This window comes from Balaenoptera ricei, chromosome 10 (assembly GCF_028023285.1).
Source record: "Balaenoptera ricei isolate mBalRic1 chromosome 10, mBalRic1.hap2, whole genome shotgun sequence".
In the NCBI taxonomy this organism is placed as follows: Eukaryota; Metazoa; Chordata; class Mammalia; order Artiodactyla; family Balaenopteridae; genus Balaenoptera; species Balaenoptera ricei.
The window spans coordinates 54,146,026-54,164,280 of record NC_082648.1 but is presented as its reverse complement, the minus strand read 5'-3'; the positions used below and the strand labels follow the sequence as shown (position 1 = coordinate 54,164,280).

The 18,255-nt window shown below is 41.3% G+C and overlaps 1 protein-coding gene across 4 annotated transcripts in view; it reads right to left on the bottom strand.

Moving 5' to 3' along the window:
* The window catches only part of TBC1D30 (TBC1 domain family member 30), an 87,437-nt gene that overhangs the window by 37,321 nt on the left and 31,861 nt on the right, over positions 1–18,255 (bottom strand). For 2 of the 4 annotated variants that reach the window (XM_059936415.1, XM_059936417.1), the window contains exons 1-4: positions 9,704–10,217; positions 5,037–5,098; positions 4,443–4,508; positions 1,714–1,839 (exon numbers count right to left, since the gene is read on the bottom strand). In XM_059936415.1, coding sequence (XP_059792398.1) covers positions 1,714–1,839; positions 4,443–4,508; positions 5,037–5,098; positions 9,704–9,881 — 432 coding nt within the window. In that variant the 5' untranslated portion in view covers positions 9,882–10,217. Of the gene's footprint in view, positions 1–1,713; positions 1,840–4,442; positions 4,509–5,036; positions 5,099–9,703; positions 10,218–18,255 lie in introns of those variants that run through there. The other 2 variants (XM_059936413.1, XM_059936414.1) reach the window with 1 other exon arrangement.

Below are 18,255 nucleotides of genomic sequence, written 5' to 3'. Positions count from 1 at the left end.
GTTCAAGCCCTGGTCTGGGAAGATCCCACATGCCATGGAGCGACTAGGCCTGTGTGCCACAATTACTGAGCCTGCGCGTCTGGAGCCTATGCTCCGCAGCAAGAGAGGCCTTGATAGTGAGAGGCCCGCGCACCGTGATGAAGAGTGGTCCCCACTTGCCGCAACTAGAGAAAGCCCTCGCACAGAAACGAAGACCCAACACAGCCATAAATTAATTAATTAATTAATGTTTTTAAAAATGTAACCGGTACTGTAAAGAGACAGAAAAATCATTCTCTCCAAGCTGTTTTATAAATTTGTATAAAAGAGGCAGAAACATTTACTGTGCTTTAATATTTAATGAGGGCAGGGGCTTCCCTGGTGGCGCAGTGGTTGAGAGTCTGCCTGCCAATGCAGGGGACACAGGTTCGCGCCCTGGTCTGGGAAGATCCCACATGCCGCGGAGCAACTAAGCCCGTGAGCCACAATTACTGAGCCTGCACGTCTGGAGCCTGTGCTCCTCAATAAGAGAGGCCGCGATAGTGAGAGGCCTGCGCACTGCGATGAAGAGTGGCCCCCACTTGCCGCAATTAGAGAAAGCCCTCGCACAGAAACGAAGACCCGACACAGCCATAAATAAATAAATAAATAAAATTCTTTATTTTAAAAAAAAAATTTAATGAGGGCAATATCTATAATTTAATTACCAAACAGAGACTATGATTTTCAGGAGCTGAAGTCATTTTACTGACATATCATTCATTTCAATGAGAAAAAAAAATTCTCTTAATAACATGATTGTTACAAAATGTGCATTGCCTTAATTCACAACTTAAATAGAAAGAAAATATTTCAAATATGGAATACTTCATCTCTGGGAAACATATACCTAAATTCCAAATACACAGCTCAAATGTGGATAATGCAAAGGCTTTTCAAGCATACAATATAAAAGTTCCTTTTTTATATTATATGCTTGAAACAGACCAAGTTAGATGAGAAAATAGCTCCTTTCAGTTAGTACCTCCTCCTGAAAAAAATATCTTCAAATCTGCCAAAACATTAGCCAACTTCTGGTGACCGAAATTTAGATGAAACAACTTTCCTTTTAAAACCTCAGTTTAGCATCACACGTAATGTACTCATATAAAATAAAAAGCATGTGCTAGAGGCTTATGTAAGAGAATAATAATGGGATTAAATCAAATCAGCATCCTTGGCTTTCAGTGCCAGGCTCTAATCAACTGTAATAATCCAGGTAGGTGAACCACAGCTGGCTTGAGCATTTGACCATCTGGTTTAAAGTAAACCCATCAGTCAATCTAACTATCTTCATAAAATGACAGTTAAGAAATTATCAAAATCCTAATAAGTGCCCAATTATTCTAATATGAAATAGATTTAACTTTAAATTTCTCAGTGACTTTTACATTAAAATCCAGTTAAAAGCACTGACCCATGCTAAAGAAAAAAGGAATTTCAATTTCCTATCATGTGAGCAAAATAAATACGTTGAATACGAATGGAAACGTTTTCTTCTTACTAGCAACACACAAATTTATGAGGACAAGGCATCATCAAGTTCCCCATTAAAAAGCTGTTAACTAATGAAATTAGGAAGCAGGAAATACACGGACATTCAATCCATAAGGCTTGATCCTCTGTCCAGGAAATATCTGGCTCTTAGAATCTTTCTTCTAAGTTAGGACAATAAGCCAAACTTAGGGGCATTACCTTGACTATCTGAATTCCCATCGAGTCATCATCAGGATTACTCCTCTCATTGAAAGTGAAGCGCATGGTTTTGTCCCAATCAATGGCTATACTGTGCAAATAATGGTCTGCCAAGGTCAACCAAACCTAAAATATTAATAAAAAAGAATGCTAAAGTAAAATACATAACTTCATCTTTCTTTATCAGGAAATAATGATTGCATCCAATAAGAAAATGAGAGCTGTTACTAGAACAGATATAGCCTACATGTAGAAATCTCTAAGAATCTCACTGAAAAGTTTGCTGTACTAAACTGTACCAATTAGGGGCTTTCATTTATTCTTTCAATTAATATTTGTTGAGTTCCTACTATGTACCAAGCAATGATCCAGCCATTAGGGATATTGTTAAGAAAATAAAAACGTTTCAAATTTTATTTCAGTTCATTGGAATAGCTAAATTAGCTTATGAGCTTGTTATACTTGGCTCTGGATGGCGCTCTATGCTTGGGCAAGAGCTCCCTGGTCATCCGTGGAGAATGGGCCTGTTTTTACCATAAAGTGGCCTCTGCCTTTAAATCATCCTTCTCTCACACACACAAAAAACTGGCAGATGGGTTCCTATAATGAATAACTTTTTTAAAGGAATCACTGGATATTTTTACTCCTTTCATTACCTTATCTGGAAAAGCTGTTTCATAATGCCATTTCTAATGTGCATTTTGAGGAACCAAAATGTTCAAATTCTGGGAGTATTAAGACCTGGTTTATAATACAAATGAACTTATTTACAAAACAGAAAGAGACTCACAGACTTCGAAAACAAACTTACGGTTACCAAAGGGGAAATGTGGGGTGGGGAGATAAATTAGGAGTTTGGGATTAACATATACACACTACTATATATAAAATAGATAATCAATAAGGACCTACTGTATAGCACAAGGAACTCTACTCAATATTCTGTGGTGATCTATATGGGAAGAGAATCTGAAATAGAATGGCTATATGTATATGTATAACTGAATCCCTTTGCTGTACACCTGAAGCTAACACAGCATTGTAAATCAACTATACCCCAATATATAATAAAAATTAAATTTAAAAAAAGGAATGGGAATTGTGGTTGTCAAAAAGGAAGGGGGTGGGGGAAGGATAGATTAGGAGTTTGGGATTAGTAGATGCAAGCTATTATATACAGAATGGATAAACAACAAGGTCCTACTGTATAGCACAGGGAACTATATTCAATATTCTGTGATAAAGCATAATGGAAAAGAATATGAAAAAGAATGTATATATATGTATAACTGAATCCCTCTGCTGTACAGCAGAAATTAACACAACATTGTAAATCAACTATACTTCAATAAAATTTTTTAAAAAAGGAAAAAAAGACTATGTTTATGAATTAATAAGATGGCAATTCAAGTTTTGGTATTTGAACATAATTTAGCAGGAATAACACTGATTAATATCTCCAGCCATACTTCTCTCTTAAGCATCAGGATCATATGTCAAAATGCTCACTTGAGGGAGGGAGATGCAAGAGGGAAGAGATATGGGAACATATGTATATGTATAACTGATTCACTTTGTTATAAAGCAGAAACTAACACACCATTGTAAAGCAATTATACTCCAATAAAGATGTTAAAAAAAAAAAAAGCTCACTTGACATCTTCAACTTAAACATCTAATAGGCATCTCAACCTTAACATATCCAAAACCAACTGTCTAATCCACCGCCACCCCAACTATACAGACATACACACAAACACACACACCTGCTTGTCCCCTCTCTGGGAAAGCAGTAACTCTACCCTTCCAGTAGCTCAGGTCAATCTTGAAGTCATTGCTATCCCTCTTACACTTTTTATTCAATCCAGTAGGAATTCAAGTCAACTCAGCCTTCAAAATATATCTAGAATCTGACCCCTTCTCTCCATCTCCACTACCACAACCCTGAACCACCTCTTGCCTGAATTATCTCAAGCCTCCTACTGGTCTCCCCGCTGCTGCCCTTGTCCTTCATATTCTCAAGTTAGTAGCCAGAGTGGTCCATTTAAAATATAAGTCATATGTTATTCTCCTCAAAACTTCCCAATGCTTCTCATCTCACACTGGGCAGAAGACCTACTATGACCTGTAAGGTCCTATATGATCTGCCATTCCCCTAAGGTCATCACATTACCTCTATGACCCTCCCCCCATTGCTTTCCCTTTTATTCACTGTGCTTCAGCCACCCTGGCCTCTTGCTTTTGCTTGCATACTCCTCAGTGATGCTCTCACCTGAGGGTGCTTCCTGTTTGGAGTACTCTCCCACCAGGTAGCTACGTGGCCAATGGCTCACCTCTTTAAGGGCCCTATTCAAATGTCACCTTGCCATTTAAAATGCTACCTCCTTACCTCCATTCCCCTCTCTCCTTATTCCTTTCTCTGCTTTATTTTTATGCATGGCACTCAGCATCATCTGAAATACTTTATATTATATGCATTGTAAACTCCATGAGGACAAAAATTTTGGCCTGCTGTTTTTTTTTTTTTCCACTGCTGTATCCCCAGTACCCGGCAGAACAGTACCTGGCATAGAATAGATAATCATTAAATACTTACTGAATTAATGAATAATGAAGAGAGACAGATTTCAAATTACTAAATCTAGAATATCCTTTTTGACATTCCAGACACTTTAAAGAGGGACAAAGTGATGGTCCTTTTGTATTTTAGCCATACAAATCCTCCTCACCTTTCTCCTCCATTCCTTTGGTATTCCTGTTGATAGTCTGGCAACTGCTTTGAGCGCATCATACCACTAGAAACAAAGAAGAAACGCTGTCAAAGTGATAATATTGACCTGGTTAAGCACTTTTCAACTTGTCCCCTTCTTGACGTTCGTAGACCATGATAAAATTTATACAGAACACAGGGGTAAACATTCAGAGCTTCTTTCAGCCAGATATGACTGGTCTAAGGGCTGTGACTGCCCCAAGGTCCCCCACTTAGGTACCCTTAACACACCCGTGATCCAACTGCAGTACACACACAAAGGCTGGGAACTCTGAAATCAAAACATGTATTACAGATTCGGAATAACAGCATTTGGTTTTTAAATTTTTTTTCATACTTGAACCATTAAAAGAAAGTGCAAAATTTTTCACTGCAAGTATAAATCCAAGTCACTTATAGCTTCACAAGTTATTTTATCTGTAATTTTTAAAACTGACTCATCTTCTTAGGCATATCCAAGCACATGTTAATTTTCCCACTTTGAGAATATACCTCAGTGTATCCTGTAGGTACCCCAAAATAAAGGTATTTTCAAAACCAAAAATAAAATTACCTGCTGAAAACCATTTTGACCTAAAGATGGCTCAAGGGTGAACTTCAACTTTGTGTCAACTCCTAAAAGAAAAATACATAAATAACTGTTATTTGGGGAAAAAATATGTCACATCAAAAATAAAAGTAGGTCTTCCCTGGTGGCACTGTGGTTGAGAGTCCGCCTGCCAATGCAGGGGACACGGGTTCGAGCCCTGGTCTGGGAAGATCCCACATGCCGCGGAGCGACTGGGCCCGTGAGCCACAATTGCTGAGCCAGCGCATCTGGAGCCTGTGCTCCGCAACGAGAGAGGCCGCAATGGTGAGAGGCCCGCGCACCGCGATGAAGAGTGGCCCCCGCTTGCCGCAACTGGAGAAAGCCCTCGCGCAGAAACGAAGACCCAACACACCCAAAAATAAATAAAGAAATAAATTTAAAAAAAAAAAAGAGGGGGCTTCCCTGGCGGCGCAGTGGTTGAGAGTCTGCCTGCCAATGCAGGGGACACGGGTTCAAGCCCTGGTCTGGGAAGATCCCACATGCCGCGGAGCAACTAGGCCCGTGAGCCACAATTACTGAGCCTGCGTATCTGGAGCCTGTGCCGCAATAGTGAGAGGCCCGCGCACCGCGATGAAGAGTGGCCCCCGCTTGCCACAGCTGGAGAAAGCCCTCGCACAGAAACGGGGACCCAACACAGCCATAAATAAATAAATAAATAAATAAATAATAAATAAATAAATAAATAAATAAAAAGAATCTTAACTTTAAAAAAAATAAAATAAAAGTAAAAATTAACATGATTCTACTGAGTCATCATAAAATTTTTAAAACATTTATTTTTACTAAATCGTAGTCAATTTTGTTAAAAGAAAAAGAATACTGATTATTAAGATAGAAAAATGTCCTATGGTAGTAGAATGAAGCCTATCACATAGAATGGTGGTTCCACCGCTGTCTGGAGTAGTGCAAAAACAAAAAAATGACACCACAGGCTTGGAGTCATGCACACTTTAATTCACCTTTGGTTCCTAGAGTCAAACAAATTATTTAACCTGTCTCAGTCTTAATTCTTTATCCTTAAAATGAGGATAACATCTATCTCAGTTAGTTGTTGCAATAATTAACTGTAAATCACTTAGCACAGTATAATTAATATTTATGAAACTTAGGAAGAGAATTCTCTACTTACAGAATTTGTTTTCTAGGACACTTGCATGGACTAAGTCTATTAAAGAAATGTCAGTGAAATATCAAAAGTTATAAAAATAATGTCACTGTCTTCCCACTTGTGGAATAATCCACTTTAACAAGACTATTTAGCGATTTTCGTGTATTTTTAAATTCTGTCATGATAGACTTATTCATTAAAGGTAAGTTTATACGTTTAATTATAGACTCCAAGCTAAAAATATAACTGAACTCTAATTCCAAGTTATCTACAACTTTAGATAAACTTCTTTGACTCAAATCCCAAATCTATGGAATAGAAGTAAATAAATAGGAGAATATATAAAGATTATACGCTATATTCACATTGGGCTTTTTTATTATTGAGGTGAAATTCCATGACAATTTTTTTTAACATCTTTATTGGAGTATAACTGCTTTACAATGGTGTGTTAGTTTCTGCTTCATAACAAAGTGAATCAGCTATACATATACATATATCCTCATATCTCTTCCCTCTTGCGTCTCCCTCCATCCCACCCTCCCTCCCTATCCCACCCCTCTAGGTGGTCACAAAGCACCAAGCTGATCTCCCTGTGCTATGCAGGTGTCTTTTAAAAAACATATATGGATAGACACATGAAAGAATGCTCAACATCATTAATCATTAGAGAAATGCAAATCAAAACTACAATGAGATATCATCTCACACCGGTCAGAATAGCCATCATCAAAAAATCTAGAAACAATAAATGCTGGAGAGGCTGTGGAGGAAAGGGAACTCTCTTGCACTGTTGGTGGGAATGTAAATTGATACAGCCACTATGGAGAACAGTATGGAGGTTCCTTAAAAAACTACAAATAGAACTACCATACGACCCAGCAATCCCACTACTGGGCATATACCCTGAGAAAACCATAGGTCAAAAAGAGTCATGTACCAAAATGTTCATTGCAGCTCTATTTACAATAGCCAGGACATGGAAGCAACCTAAATGTCCATCGACAGATGAATGGATAAAGAAGATGTGGCACATATATACAATGGAATATTACTCAGCCATAAAAAGAAATGAAATGGAGGTATTTGTAATGAGGTGGATGGAGTTAGAGTCTGTCATACAGAGTGAAGTAAGTCAGAAAGAGAAAAACAAATACAGTATGCTAACACATATATACGGAATCTAAGGGAAAAAAAAGCCATGAAGAACCTAGTGGCAAGACGGGAATAAAGACACAGACCTACTAGAGAATGGACTTGAGGATATGGGGAGGGGGTGGGGTGAGATGTGACAGGGTGAGAGAGTGTCATGGACATATATACACTACCAAATGTAAAATAGATAGCTAGTGGGAAGCAGCCACATAGCACAGGGAGATCAGCTCGGTGCTTTGTGACCACCTAGAGGGGTGGGATGGGGAGGGTGGGAGGGAGGGAGATGCAAGAGGGAAGAGATATGGGAACATATTGTATATGTATAATTGATTAACTTTGTTATAAAGCAGAAGCTAACACACCATTGTAAGGCAATTATACTTCAATAAAGATGTTTAAAAAAAAAAAAAAAAAGCTCCACAAAAAAAAAAAAAAAAATATATGGAGTCAAGAAGCTGAAAAGAGATGTGTCTGACTTGCCCAAGCCCGTGACAGTATGAAGATGTCCTTCTTGGAGTCCTAGAAGAATACTGTGTACACATGAGTTGGGTCCTAGATTTCTAAAGTCAAGCTGTGTGTGATACAGAATACCAGGCATCCAATCAATGCCCTGATAATTCTCTTCAGAGCTTCAGGGCCAAAACCATACTCTGCCTAGATAGGTAAGATTTTCTTCTTCGAAGGTACATTAAGTACCCCGACGGATTTCCAATTCTCTGAGATGGTTTAAATTAAGTCCTGCCTCAGTGCAGCGCAATGATACAAAGACCACAAGAGTGCCTCCAGCTGGCGCGCATGATTTAAGACACGATAAAACGGACCTCTTTGTGAGGTTGCTGTCCAGACACAGGGTGCTGAATGGAGGAGCGTATAGTCATGACGTTTGCTTTATTATAACAAAGACCAGGAAATTCGGTCCCACGCTCCTATTTCAACCGACCTAAAAGCCTCGGATTCCTTGCATGTATGACCGAATATGCTCCCTTGCCTTTTTCAGAAGTACCTGCTGGGCACGATGCCGATCGCCTTGCCGAGCTGAAACCTGGCTGGGGTTAGACAAAATCACAACTATTTTCTATCAAAAATGAGTCACAGGATTTAACTGGAATTGATCATTCGCTGCCTGCAGGCAAAAGCTGAAATCAGGTCATTTCCACCTCTTTTCTTCTAATTGAATAAGGGAGGGGGAGAAAGTTTATGTTTCATCTGGTAATCACTGGCTGTTCCGGATTCAGAAATACAAAACACTTTTAACGTGGGAAGGAGGTTTCTTTTTTTAAGGCTAAAGGAAGACGGTGAATAACTACTACAGTCTCTGCAACTAGACACTTCCTTGGGGAGAAAAACAAAGAAACCACGAGGTTCGGAAAGGCAGCGACGTGTTCCACCCTTTGGGGCTCAGTGCCTCGACAGATTCTCCCCTGCAGCCTCAGGACAGCAGGTCTCCAAAGGCGCTGGGAGGCGGGATGGGGCGGGGTTGGGGGAGGACAAACCCACCTGGAAGGACAAGTGTGCGCTACGCACGGGTACGAGTACAGCCGGCTCCCTCTGCGGCCACCCCTAGCCAGAAAGCCTTATGCCCAGGGGCCCGCGTGCCAGGGCCGGGCTCATAAAACCCTGCGGAGGGATGCCGGGTGGTGGAGCAGGCGCGGAGTTATGCAGCCTGGAGAAGCAGGGATGTGTAAACACAGGCTGACCGCAGAAAGGGCCTAGCCTAGCACAGCCAGGCGAACTCTGAGTCTTTACCTACAGAAAGAACCTCTACTTTGCAGGAGTGTTTCCTGCCCGCTCTCCACCCGGACACACAAATTAGAGGCTCCAGGTGAGACGATCCCGGCACTCACGAAGCAGGGACCCTCAAGAAAATGCACCCGATTTTTTCCTTCGCGGTCACTGCCTCCTCCTCTGACGCCAAGCATCAGACCTGTGCCTTTCTCCGCCTCACACACCTCTTTCAAGGTGTGGCTTCTTGTGGGTCCGAAGCACAACTGGTTGCTCGGCCTCTGATAGCCCGGGTAGCCGCCAACACTTTCCCACCACTCGGAGAAGACCGAGCGCATCGCTCGCCAGCAGCTCCCGGCACAAGCAGGGCTGGACCGCACGCAGGCCGTGGGATGGGGGCGCGCGGGCAGCCGGCGGCAGCAGCCGGTCCTCCGCGCCGTGGGAGGCCGCTACCCCCGCCCAGGCCTCGGTCCGCGCTCTTCCCTCCCAGGCCGACCCAGCCCCGCCTGCGCCCAGCCGCAGTACCCAGCACCGGGCGGCCGGCGGGTGTTCCCCGGCCTACGCGGAGTTCGGCTGAGGCAGAGGCACCAGCTCCGGGGTCGCCAAGCTACTTTCCAGTGCCCCATCTGCCGCCCCGGGTCCTCACCCGGCTCCAGGGTGCAGAGCAGCCGGGGCGCGGTCCGGGAAATGCAGCTGCGCTTCTTGAGCACATTGCTCAGGATGGTGCCCACGCCGCCGCCGCCGCCACTGCCGCCGCCGCCGCCCTGCCGCTTCAGGCATCTCCCTCCGCGCCTAAGGGAGCCGGTCAGCTTGTCCTGCCGCATCCGAGAGCGCCCTGGGCTCCCGTGCGGCCGCCGTCCGCCTGGGTCCTCGCTGTCCCGCCGGGGGAGCGGCTTCGCGCGCGTGGGGCTCGGCCAGACCGGTTAGTCGAGGGTCTCTCGAAAGCAGCAAGAGTGCTCGGCGGTCAAGGGATCCTGCGGAGCACCGCGGGAGCCGCCAAGCGCGGGGCGGCCGGCAGAGATCTGCAGTGCGGAGCCTGCAAGGCTGAGGCAGGAGAGGACTTGGGGCGGGGAGGAGGGCGGGAGCGAGCGAGCGCGCGGAGACGGAGGCAACGCTCCCGCCCCCAATCCCGGCATCACCGTGCGCAGGCGGGGCTGCCTTAGCTCCCGAGCGCCCCGCCAGCTCGCGGCACCTGCGCTGGGGAGCCGCAGAGACCCGGAGCCCGGGAGCGGCGGCTGAGCAACTACGCCCGGGGACCAGAAGCAGTGACAGAGATTTCCGTGCTTCTCCCAAGATCTGGAAGGTGCAGGAGGGGGCACCAAACGGAGCGAGTCTCAGGTCCAGAACGCCAGCGAGATGCAATTGCCCACCTCACCGGAGCAGCCTTGCAAGAGTCGGTCAACAGACCGCAGGAAGAATCTAGCAGCGCGGCGGGAACGTTGGTGGAAGGTGAAGCACCAGCTTCATCCCAAATTGTGTTAAACTCTTTTTCTTGGCATCTTAGAGAGGCATAGGAAGCACGTTAAAATTATTATTATTATATATTACTATTAATATATACTTTGTATATTAAATCTATAATTATTATTATAATAATGGTTGTTTCTTTTGGAAGAGTAGACTTCAAGATAAAAGTGTTCCATTAAAAGCAGAGTTTTTTTTTTTTAAGTGCTTCCCCCGTCTCTCCAGCCAGAGACTTCAGTAGGCAGAACGGTTAGTGATAATTACTTTTTTTTTTTTAATCATTCTTAAACTACGACATTACGACATTCACCAATGGATATTAATCATAATGATGAATAAGTCATAAGAAAGGAAAGGATGTGGAGGGAAATACAAAGATATTTTTATATGCTAATATTTAGAGAAGGAACACCAGATGGATTAAAAAAAACTAAAAAGTATTTATGTGGAAGGTAACAGTGTAGTAGAAGAGAGAGGAATAGAAAACAGATTTCTCTAGATGTGCCTTATGTAGTTTTGACTCTGGAATAACATCTTATATTAATAATATTAATAAATCAAGCAAAAAGAAAACCCTAAAATTTGAAAATGAATGGAAACAAATGAACCTAACTAGAAATCCTGTTGATGGCATAAGAACACAGAAAAAATGAGTAAGTTGTTTTAGAGTGTAGTGTTATGCCTGGATATCAATGGTGGTATAGACTCCAAGGGCAAAAAGAGCTGCAAAGAAATCTTAAATGTCATTCAGTAGCATTACTGTTATTAATAATATTAGTGTTATTTCTTAATTCTTATGTACACTATAGGATAACCTAAATAAATAATTATGTTAACATCATAATCAGTCTGCTAATTTGGGGTGATTTTAAATGTTTCACCAAGTAATGTTGTGATGGATATCTTTGTTGACTAAGCTTTACTAGATTTTTGAACACCTAAAATGAATTTCCACAGTGGGGTTATTGGACCTAAAGGCATAATCATCTATATGACATACATTGCTAAACTAAATCTTAAAGGATTGTACCAGTTTAGTCTCTGATTGACACCTTTTCATCCTCCATTTTCAACAGCTCTCAGTATTATCATTTAAACACTTGCTGCTTTGATAAAGAGAACTGTCATTTTGTTGTTTTTATTGGCATTTTTTATTAGTAGTACAGTTGAACTTTTTTTGGTATGTTAACTAAGCAGTTATATGATATTTTCTGTGAATTTCTTACTCAAATATTAAAGTCTACATGTTTTCTTCATGAAAAAATAAATAAATATGTTAATGTCAAAAGAAATCAAGATGTTTTCAGTGTAACAGAAAATACAAGTGTGCAACCAAAGAAATTAAGTTTTTTTAATCCTGCAATAGTATATTTTAAATGGAAATAATAGCATGAACTCATCTTTTTTCTTTTCAAAAATACATATAAAGCCACTGAATAGGTTTAGAACTAAGGACAACCCAGAAGCAGTGAACACCCCCAGCACTCAGGATGTCGTCTCTAAAAACCATTCCTGGGCTTCCCTGGTGGCGCAGTGGTTGAGAATCTGCCTGCCAATGCAGGGGACAGGGGTTCGAGCCCTGATCTGGGAAGATCCCACATGACGCGGAGCAACTGGGCCCGTGCGCCACAACTACTGAGCCTGCGCGTCTGGAGCCTGTGCTCCGCAACAAGAGAGGCCGCGATAGTGAGAGGCCCGTGTACCACAATGAAGAGTGGCCCCCGCTTGCCACAACTAGAGAAAGCCCTCACACAGAAACGCAGACCCAACACAGCCAAAAATAAATAAATAAATTAATTAATTAAAAAAAAAAAAAACCATTCCCCCCTAAAAGGAACCAGGGCTCCTTTGAGGTGCAACTGATTCCAAATCTGGGAAAAAGTACAAGATGAGCCTGAAATATCTTGATGAATTCAGGAAGGAAGGAAGTGCTCCAAGACTAATGGGGTCATGTCAAAAAGACATGAGAGCCACACAAATAGGATACTATTGGCCAAAGATGGAACACTTTGAGCATCAAAAACAATGGACTGCTAATCGACAGATGAATGGATAAAGAAGATGTGACATATATACAATGGAATACTATTCACCCATAAAAAAGAATGAAATTTTTGCCATTTGCAGCAACATGGATGGACCTACAGATTATCATACTAAGTGAAGTAAGTCAGAAAGAGAAAGACAAATACCATATGATATCACTTATATGCGGAACCTAAAACATGACACAAATGAACTTATGAACTTATTTATGAAACAGAAACAGACTCACAGACATAGAAAGTAAACTTACGGTTACCAAAGGGAAAAGGAGGTGGGGGAGGGATAAATTAGGAGTTTGGGATTAGCAGATACAAACTATTATATATAAAACAGATAAACAATAAGGTCCTACCGTATAGCACAGGGAACTATAATCAATATCCTGTAATAAACCATAATAGAAAAGAATATGAAAAAGAATATGTATATATATATAACTGAATTACTTTGCTGTACACCAGAAACTAATACAACATTGTAAATCAACTATACTTACATATAAATAAATAAATAAATTTTTAAAAACAATGGCTGCTATTGATTGAAAGTATTAACTTTTTAAAAAATGCATTTCTAATAATATTCTGAAAGAACTAAAAAAGAAGTCCTTCACATGACTCTGGCACACTTATTCTGTAATCAGCACATTCTGGACTTTGTGAATTGCCCTCAGAATTTGAGGACAATGTCAGAAATGATATAACACTAAGCATGAAATATACATTTCACATATAAAAATCTGTTGACATGACATTTGTCATCTGCAAAAGTAAAGCCAGCTGATAGGGATATAGAAGCTATTCAGTTATGCCCACCTGACTGAGATAAAGATGCCTTGAAACAGGCAGTAGTCTGCCTCATCACTTTAGAAGATAAAATCATTGTTGAACCTGGTCGTGATGAACTGTTTGGCTTAGATTTCCCAACATTGCACACCAATCTCAGGTACAGAAATCTACGCTTATTCAGCCTGATGCTTATAGTTTCAGTACATGTTTGTTCTCCTTCAGCTTTCTCTTAATTTTAATAAGATGTCCCTTGACTGCTCTGGCCTGAGAACGATAATTGAAAGATATCTGATGTTTGGCTTTGGACAGTTTTTTAGAGGACCACACAGGACCCTGGGTGAAGATGGTGATGAACACCCATAGTTAAAGGAAGAAAACTGGAAGGAGAGGGAAAATCCAGGCCAAGGTGGTAAGTGCATGCACAGTATCATCTTCCAGAGCTCTCATCTTCTCAAACCATAGAGGGTTCATGTTCTCGTTTAACAAGAAAGGCTGTTCATGCTCAGTTTTAGCAGTGGGCCAGCAGGAAAGACAGCCTCGCCAGTCAAGAGGAGGAGCAATGGGCTCTGCTTTACAACACTGAGCCCAAAGGATGTAGCCCAACACTGAGTAGAAAGGAGGACGTACAGGGCTGGCTGACATCCACCACTCAGACCATCCCACACCCTTTGGCTCAGACTCCCTGCTCACCAAGCAAACTTTTGATTGTCATTTGGCTTCCCATAGAGACTTTGCCACTGAGGAGAGGACACACTGACCAGTTAACAGTGGTCAATATCCCTGAGTTTGCTCAACTCTCAGTGAGCTGAAGAAATCAAACTTCTGGGCTGCCAAAGCTGAAGTGTAGACCCTAGATTGCCAACCCACCCAGATGTGTCTTGGCTGACAAAAAGGCCTGTCTCTGAAATTCTTCAGTTACAGCATTCTTCTTACTATTAGTGACAGGGGCTTGTTTACTTTCAAGATAAAAATTCTATTTCACTCAGATTTATTACAAGGAAAAACTGACTTAAAAAAAAAAAAAGCTTTCTTGAAAACTTCCCATTCTAAACTACATAGAAGTTGAAACTCACAAAAAAAAAATTTAAGAGTTTCTACTATTAAAGCAATACATAACGAAGGAATTAAGTAATATTATTTTGTTTACATTGGAGAGGAAAGCCAAGACTGCCAACTTTTGTAGCAAACAGATAATTAAGCACTAAAATACAATGTTCTAAAAACAGCCATGGCACAAGCCTAGCATTATATTTATTGTATGACTCATAGTTTCTTATTTGTGTCTGGAATATTGTTTTCCAAAAGCAAAAGATGTCATCTGAAGTCAACCTGCAGAGGAAACAATGCCAGCATGAGCTCTGCTTGAGGATCTCAGCTGGTGAGATTTCCAGCCAAAGCCAACTTCCCATCACTCTTCACTGAGTGATTTTTACTAATCAAATAATATCAATGAATTCACATTTGGGCAAATCGTACCTTGGCATGGTCCAGAGCAGTTATGATTTAAGCTGAATTTGGGAAAAAGGAAAACTTCACATCGGATGAGAATCTGTTACTGGCTTGCTAAAGAAAATGAGTGCTTTGAGGAAATACTCTGAATGTCTCAGAGAGTCCAATACCCATGGTACATCCCCAGAGATCTAAGCTCCCAGGCCAAAACAAGGAAGTAGGGATCATTCAGCTACCCCTGCATCTTCAGGCTTACGTGCCGGCAGTGAGGCTTTCTTGAGAGCAAACTATTCCTTTATGGAGAAAGGGGACAAGCCAGAAGAAAAAACAAGTCCAACATAAATAAAAGCTATGTCCCACGGGGCTTCCAGAAGGGAATCAGGTTTGGGATTCCTGTGGTTTCCTAATGATGTTACTTTCGTTTAACAGTAAAATGTTAAAATACAAAGGGCCTATGTGTTTATCTTCAGGGACTGAACAGAGACAGTGGTGACAGTTACCAAGAGAAAAAGCTCTGGAAACCTGAAGCAAAGAGAGAGAAAACACAGGGAGCTGGTCTGCTCTGAGAATGTGAGCCTGGAACTCATCCTCACGGCTTCAGAGGCCCCTGGCAGCTCTCCTCCAACCCACAAGTCTCAAAGGGTCAGAAGAGATTGTACCGGACATCAGGCCCAGCACTGTCTCCCATCGGGCAGGAGATGGTACATCTTTGCACTTGTGCTAGTGGAAAGGGTGGTGGTCTGGTGGCATAAAAGTCACTCTTCTCCTCTCTGCTCTCCCCACAATTTCTGAAGGTCTGTGAGCAACTCCTAAATAGGAAAAGTAATATCTCCTAAAGGGATGGTAAACTGATCAGTCACATAAGAAGCTAACACTCTCCTCAGAACTACTTAAGAGTAGGGCCTTGGGTTTCCCTGGTGGCGCAGTGGTTGAGAATCTGCCTGCTAATGCAGGGGACACGGGTTCGAGCCCTGGTCCGGGAAGATCCCACATGCTGCGGAGCAACTAGGCCCGTGAGCCACAACTACTGAGCCTGTGCGTCTGGAGCCCGTGCTCTGCAACAAAAGAGGCCACAACAGTGAGAGGCCCGCACACCGCGATGAAGAGTGGCTCCCGCTTGCCGCAACTAGAGGAAGCCCTCGCACAGAAACGAAGACCCAACACAGCCTAAATAAATAAATAAATAAATAAATAAATAAATAAATAAATAAATAAATAAAAGAGTAGGACCCTAATAAGCAGTTCCTTCAACTCACTGTCCAGGACGGAGCCCACACAACTCTGAGCTCATGGAGATAAGCATCATAACCACTTTCCCGCATGAAAGACACAGAAGCGGGACAGCAGGAAGAAACCAAGGGGAAAGGAAAAACCTTACAATTATCTGACACATCACATGATGTACATGGGACATTTTGTTTTCTTTTTGTATGGTTTCCCTTTTTAGTCATAAAAACCTATTTCTCTACTTAAATACAGGCATCCTTGAAGACAATCAGGTGTAGCTTTTGTATTTTGTTTATCACAGAGAAAGGATTCTGTCCAGCGTGGAACCGAGAAGCTTTGACATTCCAACACCAAATCACACTCAGCACCGTCTTCTACCTCCCAATAGTCCCTGCTTATGCTTTCTCAGGACCATTCATTTTAATCAGATATTTTCAAAACCAAAACCACTCTTAACATTCCCCCCAAGCACACTCAAATATTTTGGACGAAGTATTTTAAGAATAACCGGTTTTATTTACAGGCCAGAAAGTTTCAAATTCAAAACTTATCTAATATAAAAATTTAATTCCTAGCTGGAGTGAAGTCCCATTTCACAGTACCATAGTGGAAATATATGTAAAACCCTGCATCCAGGTCCATGTAACTTCAGATGCATAGCTAACCCAAGATTTTCTATTTTCTAGGAAGTATTTTCTTGCTTCAGAATAACTGAAACTGATTCAACACCACTTGAGGCAGGTTTATGTTGCCCATGTAAGACATCTTCCTATTTCTTTTATTCATTCATTCACTAGTGAAATAAACATTTATTCCTCAACTGCTGTGGGAAAGGCATTGTGCTATGGCCTGTGGGGAATAAAATTATGAATTCAGTATGTTCTCTACCCTCAAGAAGCTTATAGTTTACTAAGGGACAGACAAAGTAGGTAGTGATAGGACAGTGTGAAAGGTTCATTTAAAATACTATGCAAAATCCAAACTACAATGCGACATCATCTCACACCAGTCAGAATGGCCATCATCAAAAAATCTACAAACAATAAATGCTGGAGAGGGTGTGGAGAAAAGGGAACCCTCATACACTGTTGGTGGGAATGTAAATTGATACAGCCACTATAGAGAATAGTATGGAGGTTCCTTAAAAAACTAAAAATACGACCCAGCAATCCCACTACTGGGCATATACCCTGAGAAAACCATAATTCAAAAAGAGTCATGTACCACAATGTTCATTGCAGCTCTATTTACAATAGCCAGCACATGGAAGCAACCTAAGTGTCCATCAACAGATGAAGGGATAAAGAAGATGTGGCACATATATACAATGGAATATTACTCAGCCATAAAAAGAAACGAAATTGAGTTATTTGCAGTGAGGTGGATGGATCTAGACTCTGTCATACAGAGTGAAGTAAGTCAGAAAGAGAAAAACAAATACCATATGCTAACACATATATATGGAATCTAAAAAAAAAAAAAAAAAAGGTCATGAAGAACCTAGGGGCAAGATGGGAAGAAAGACGCAGACCTACTAGAAAATGGACTTGAGGACACAGGGAGGGGGAAGGGTAAGCTGGGACAAAGTGAGACAGTGGTAGTGTATATATGGACATATATACACTACCAAATGTGAAATAGATAGCTAGTGGGAAGCAGTCACATAGCACAGGGAGATCAGCTCGGTGCTTTGTGACCAGCTAGAAGGGTGGGATAAGGAGGGTGGGAGGGAGGGAGACGCAAGAGGGAAGAGATATGGGGATATATGTATATGTATAACTGATTCACTTGTTATAAAGCAGAAACTAACACATCATTGTAAAGCAATTATGCTCCAATAAAAACGTTAAAAAAAATTTTTAAATAAAAAAATAAAAAATAAAATACTATGCAGAAAAAATATTGCTATGATTTTTGTCAGAGTGTTCTCCCTAAGTTTTCCCCTAGGAGTTTTATGGTATCCAGTCTTACATTTAGGCTTTATTTATTTTTGTATATGATGTTAGAGAATGTTCTAATTTCATTGTTTTACATGTAGCTGTCCAGTTTTCCCAGCACCATACTGTTTTGGTTACTATAGCTTTATAGTATAGTCCGAAGTCAGGGAGTGTGATTATAGCAAACATAATTATAAATGGAGTATACCCTTTAAAAATTGTGAACCACTATATTGTACATCTGTAACTTATAAACATTGTACATCAACGATAATTCAATTAAAAGT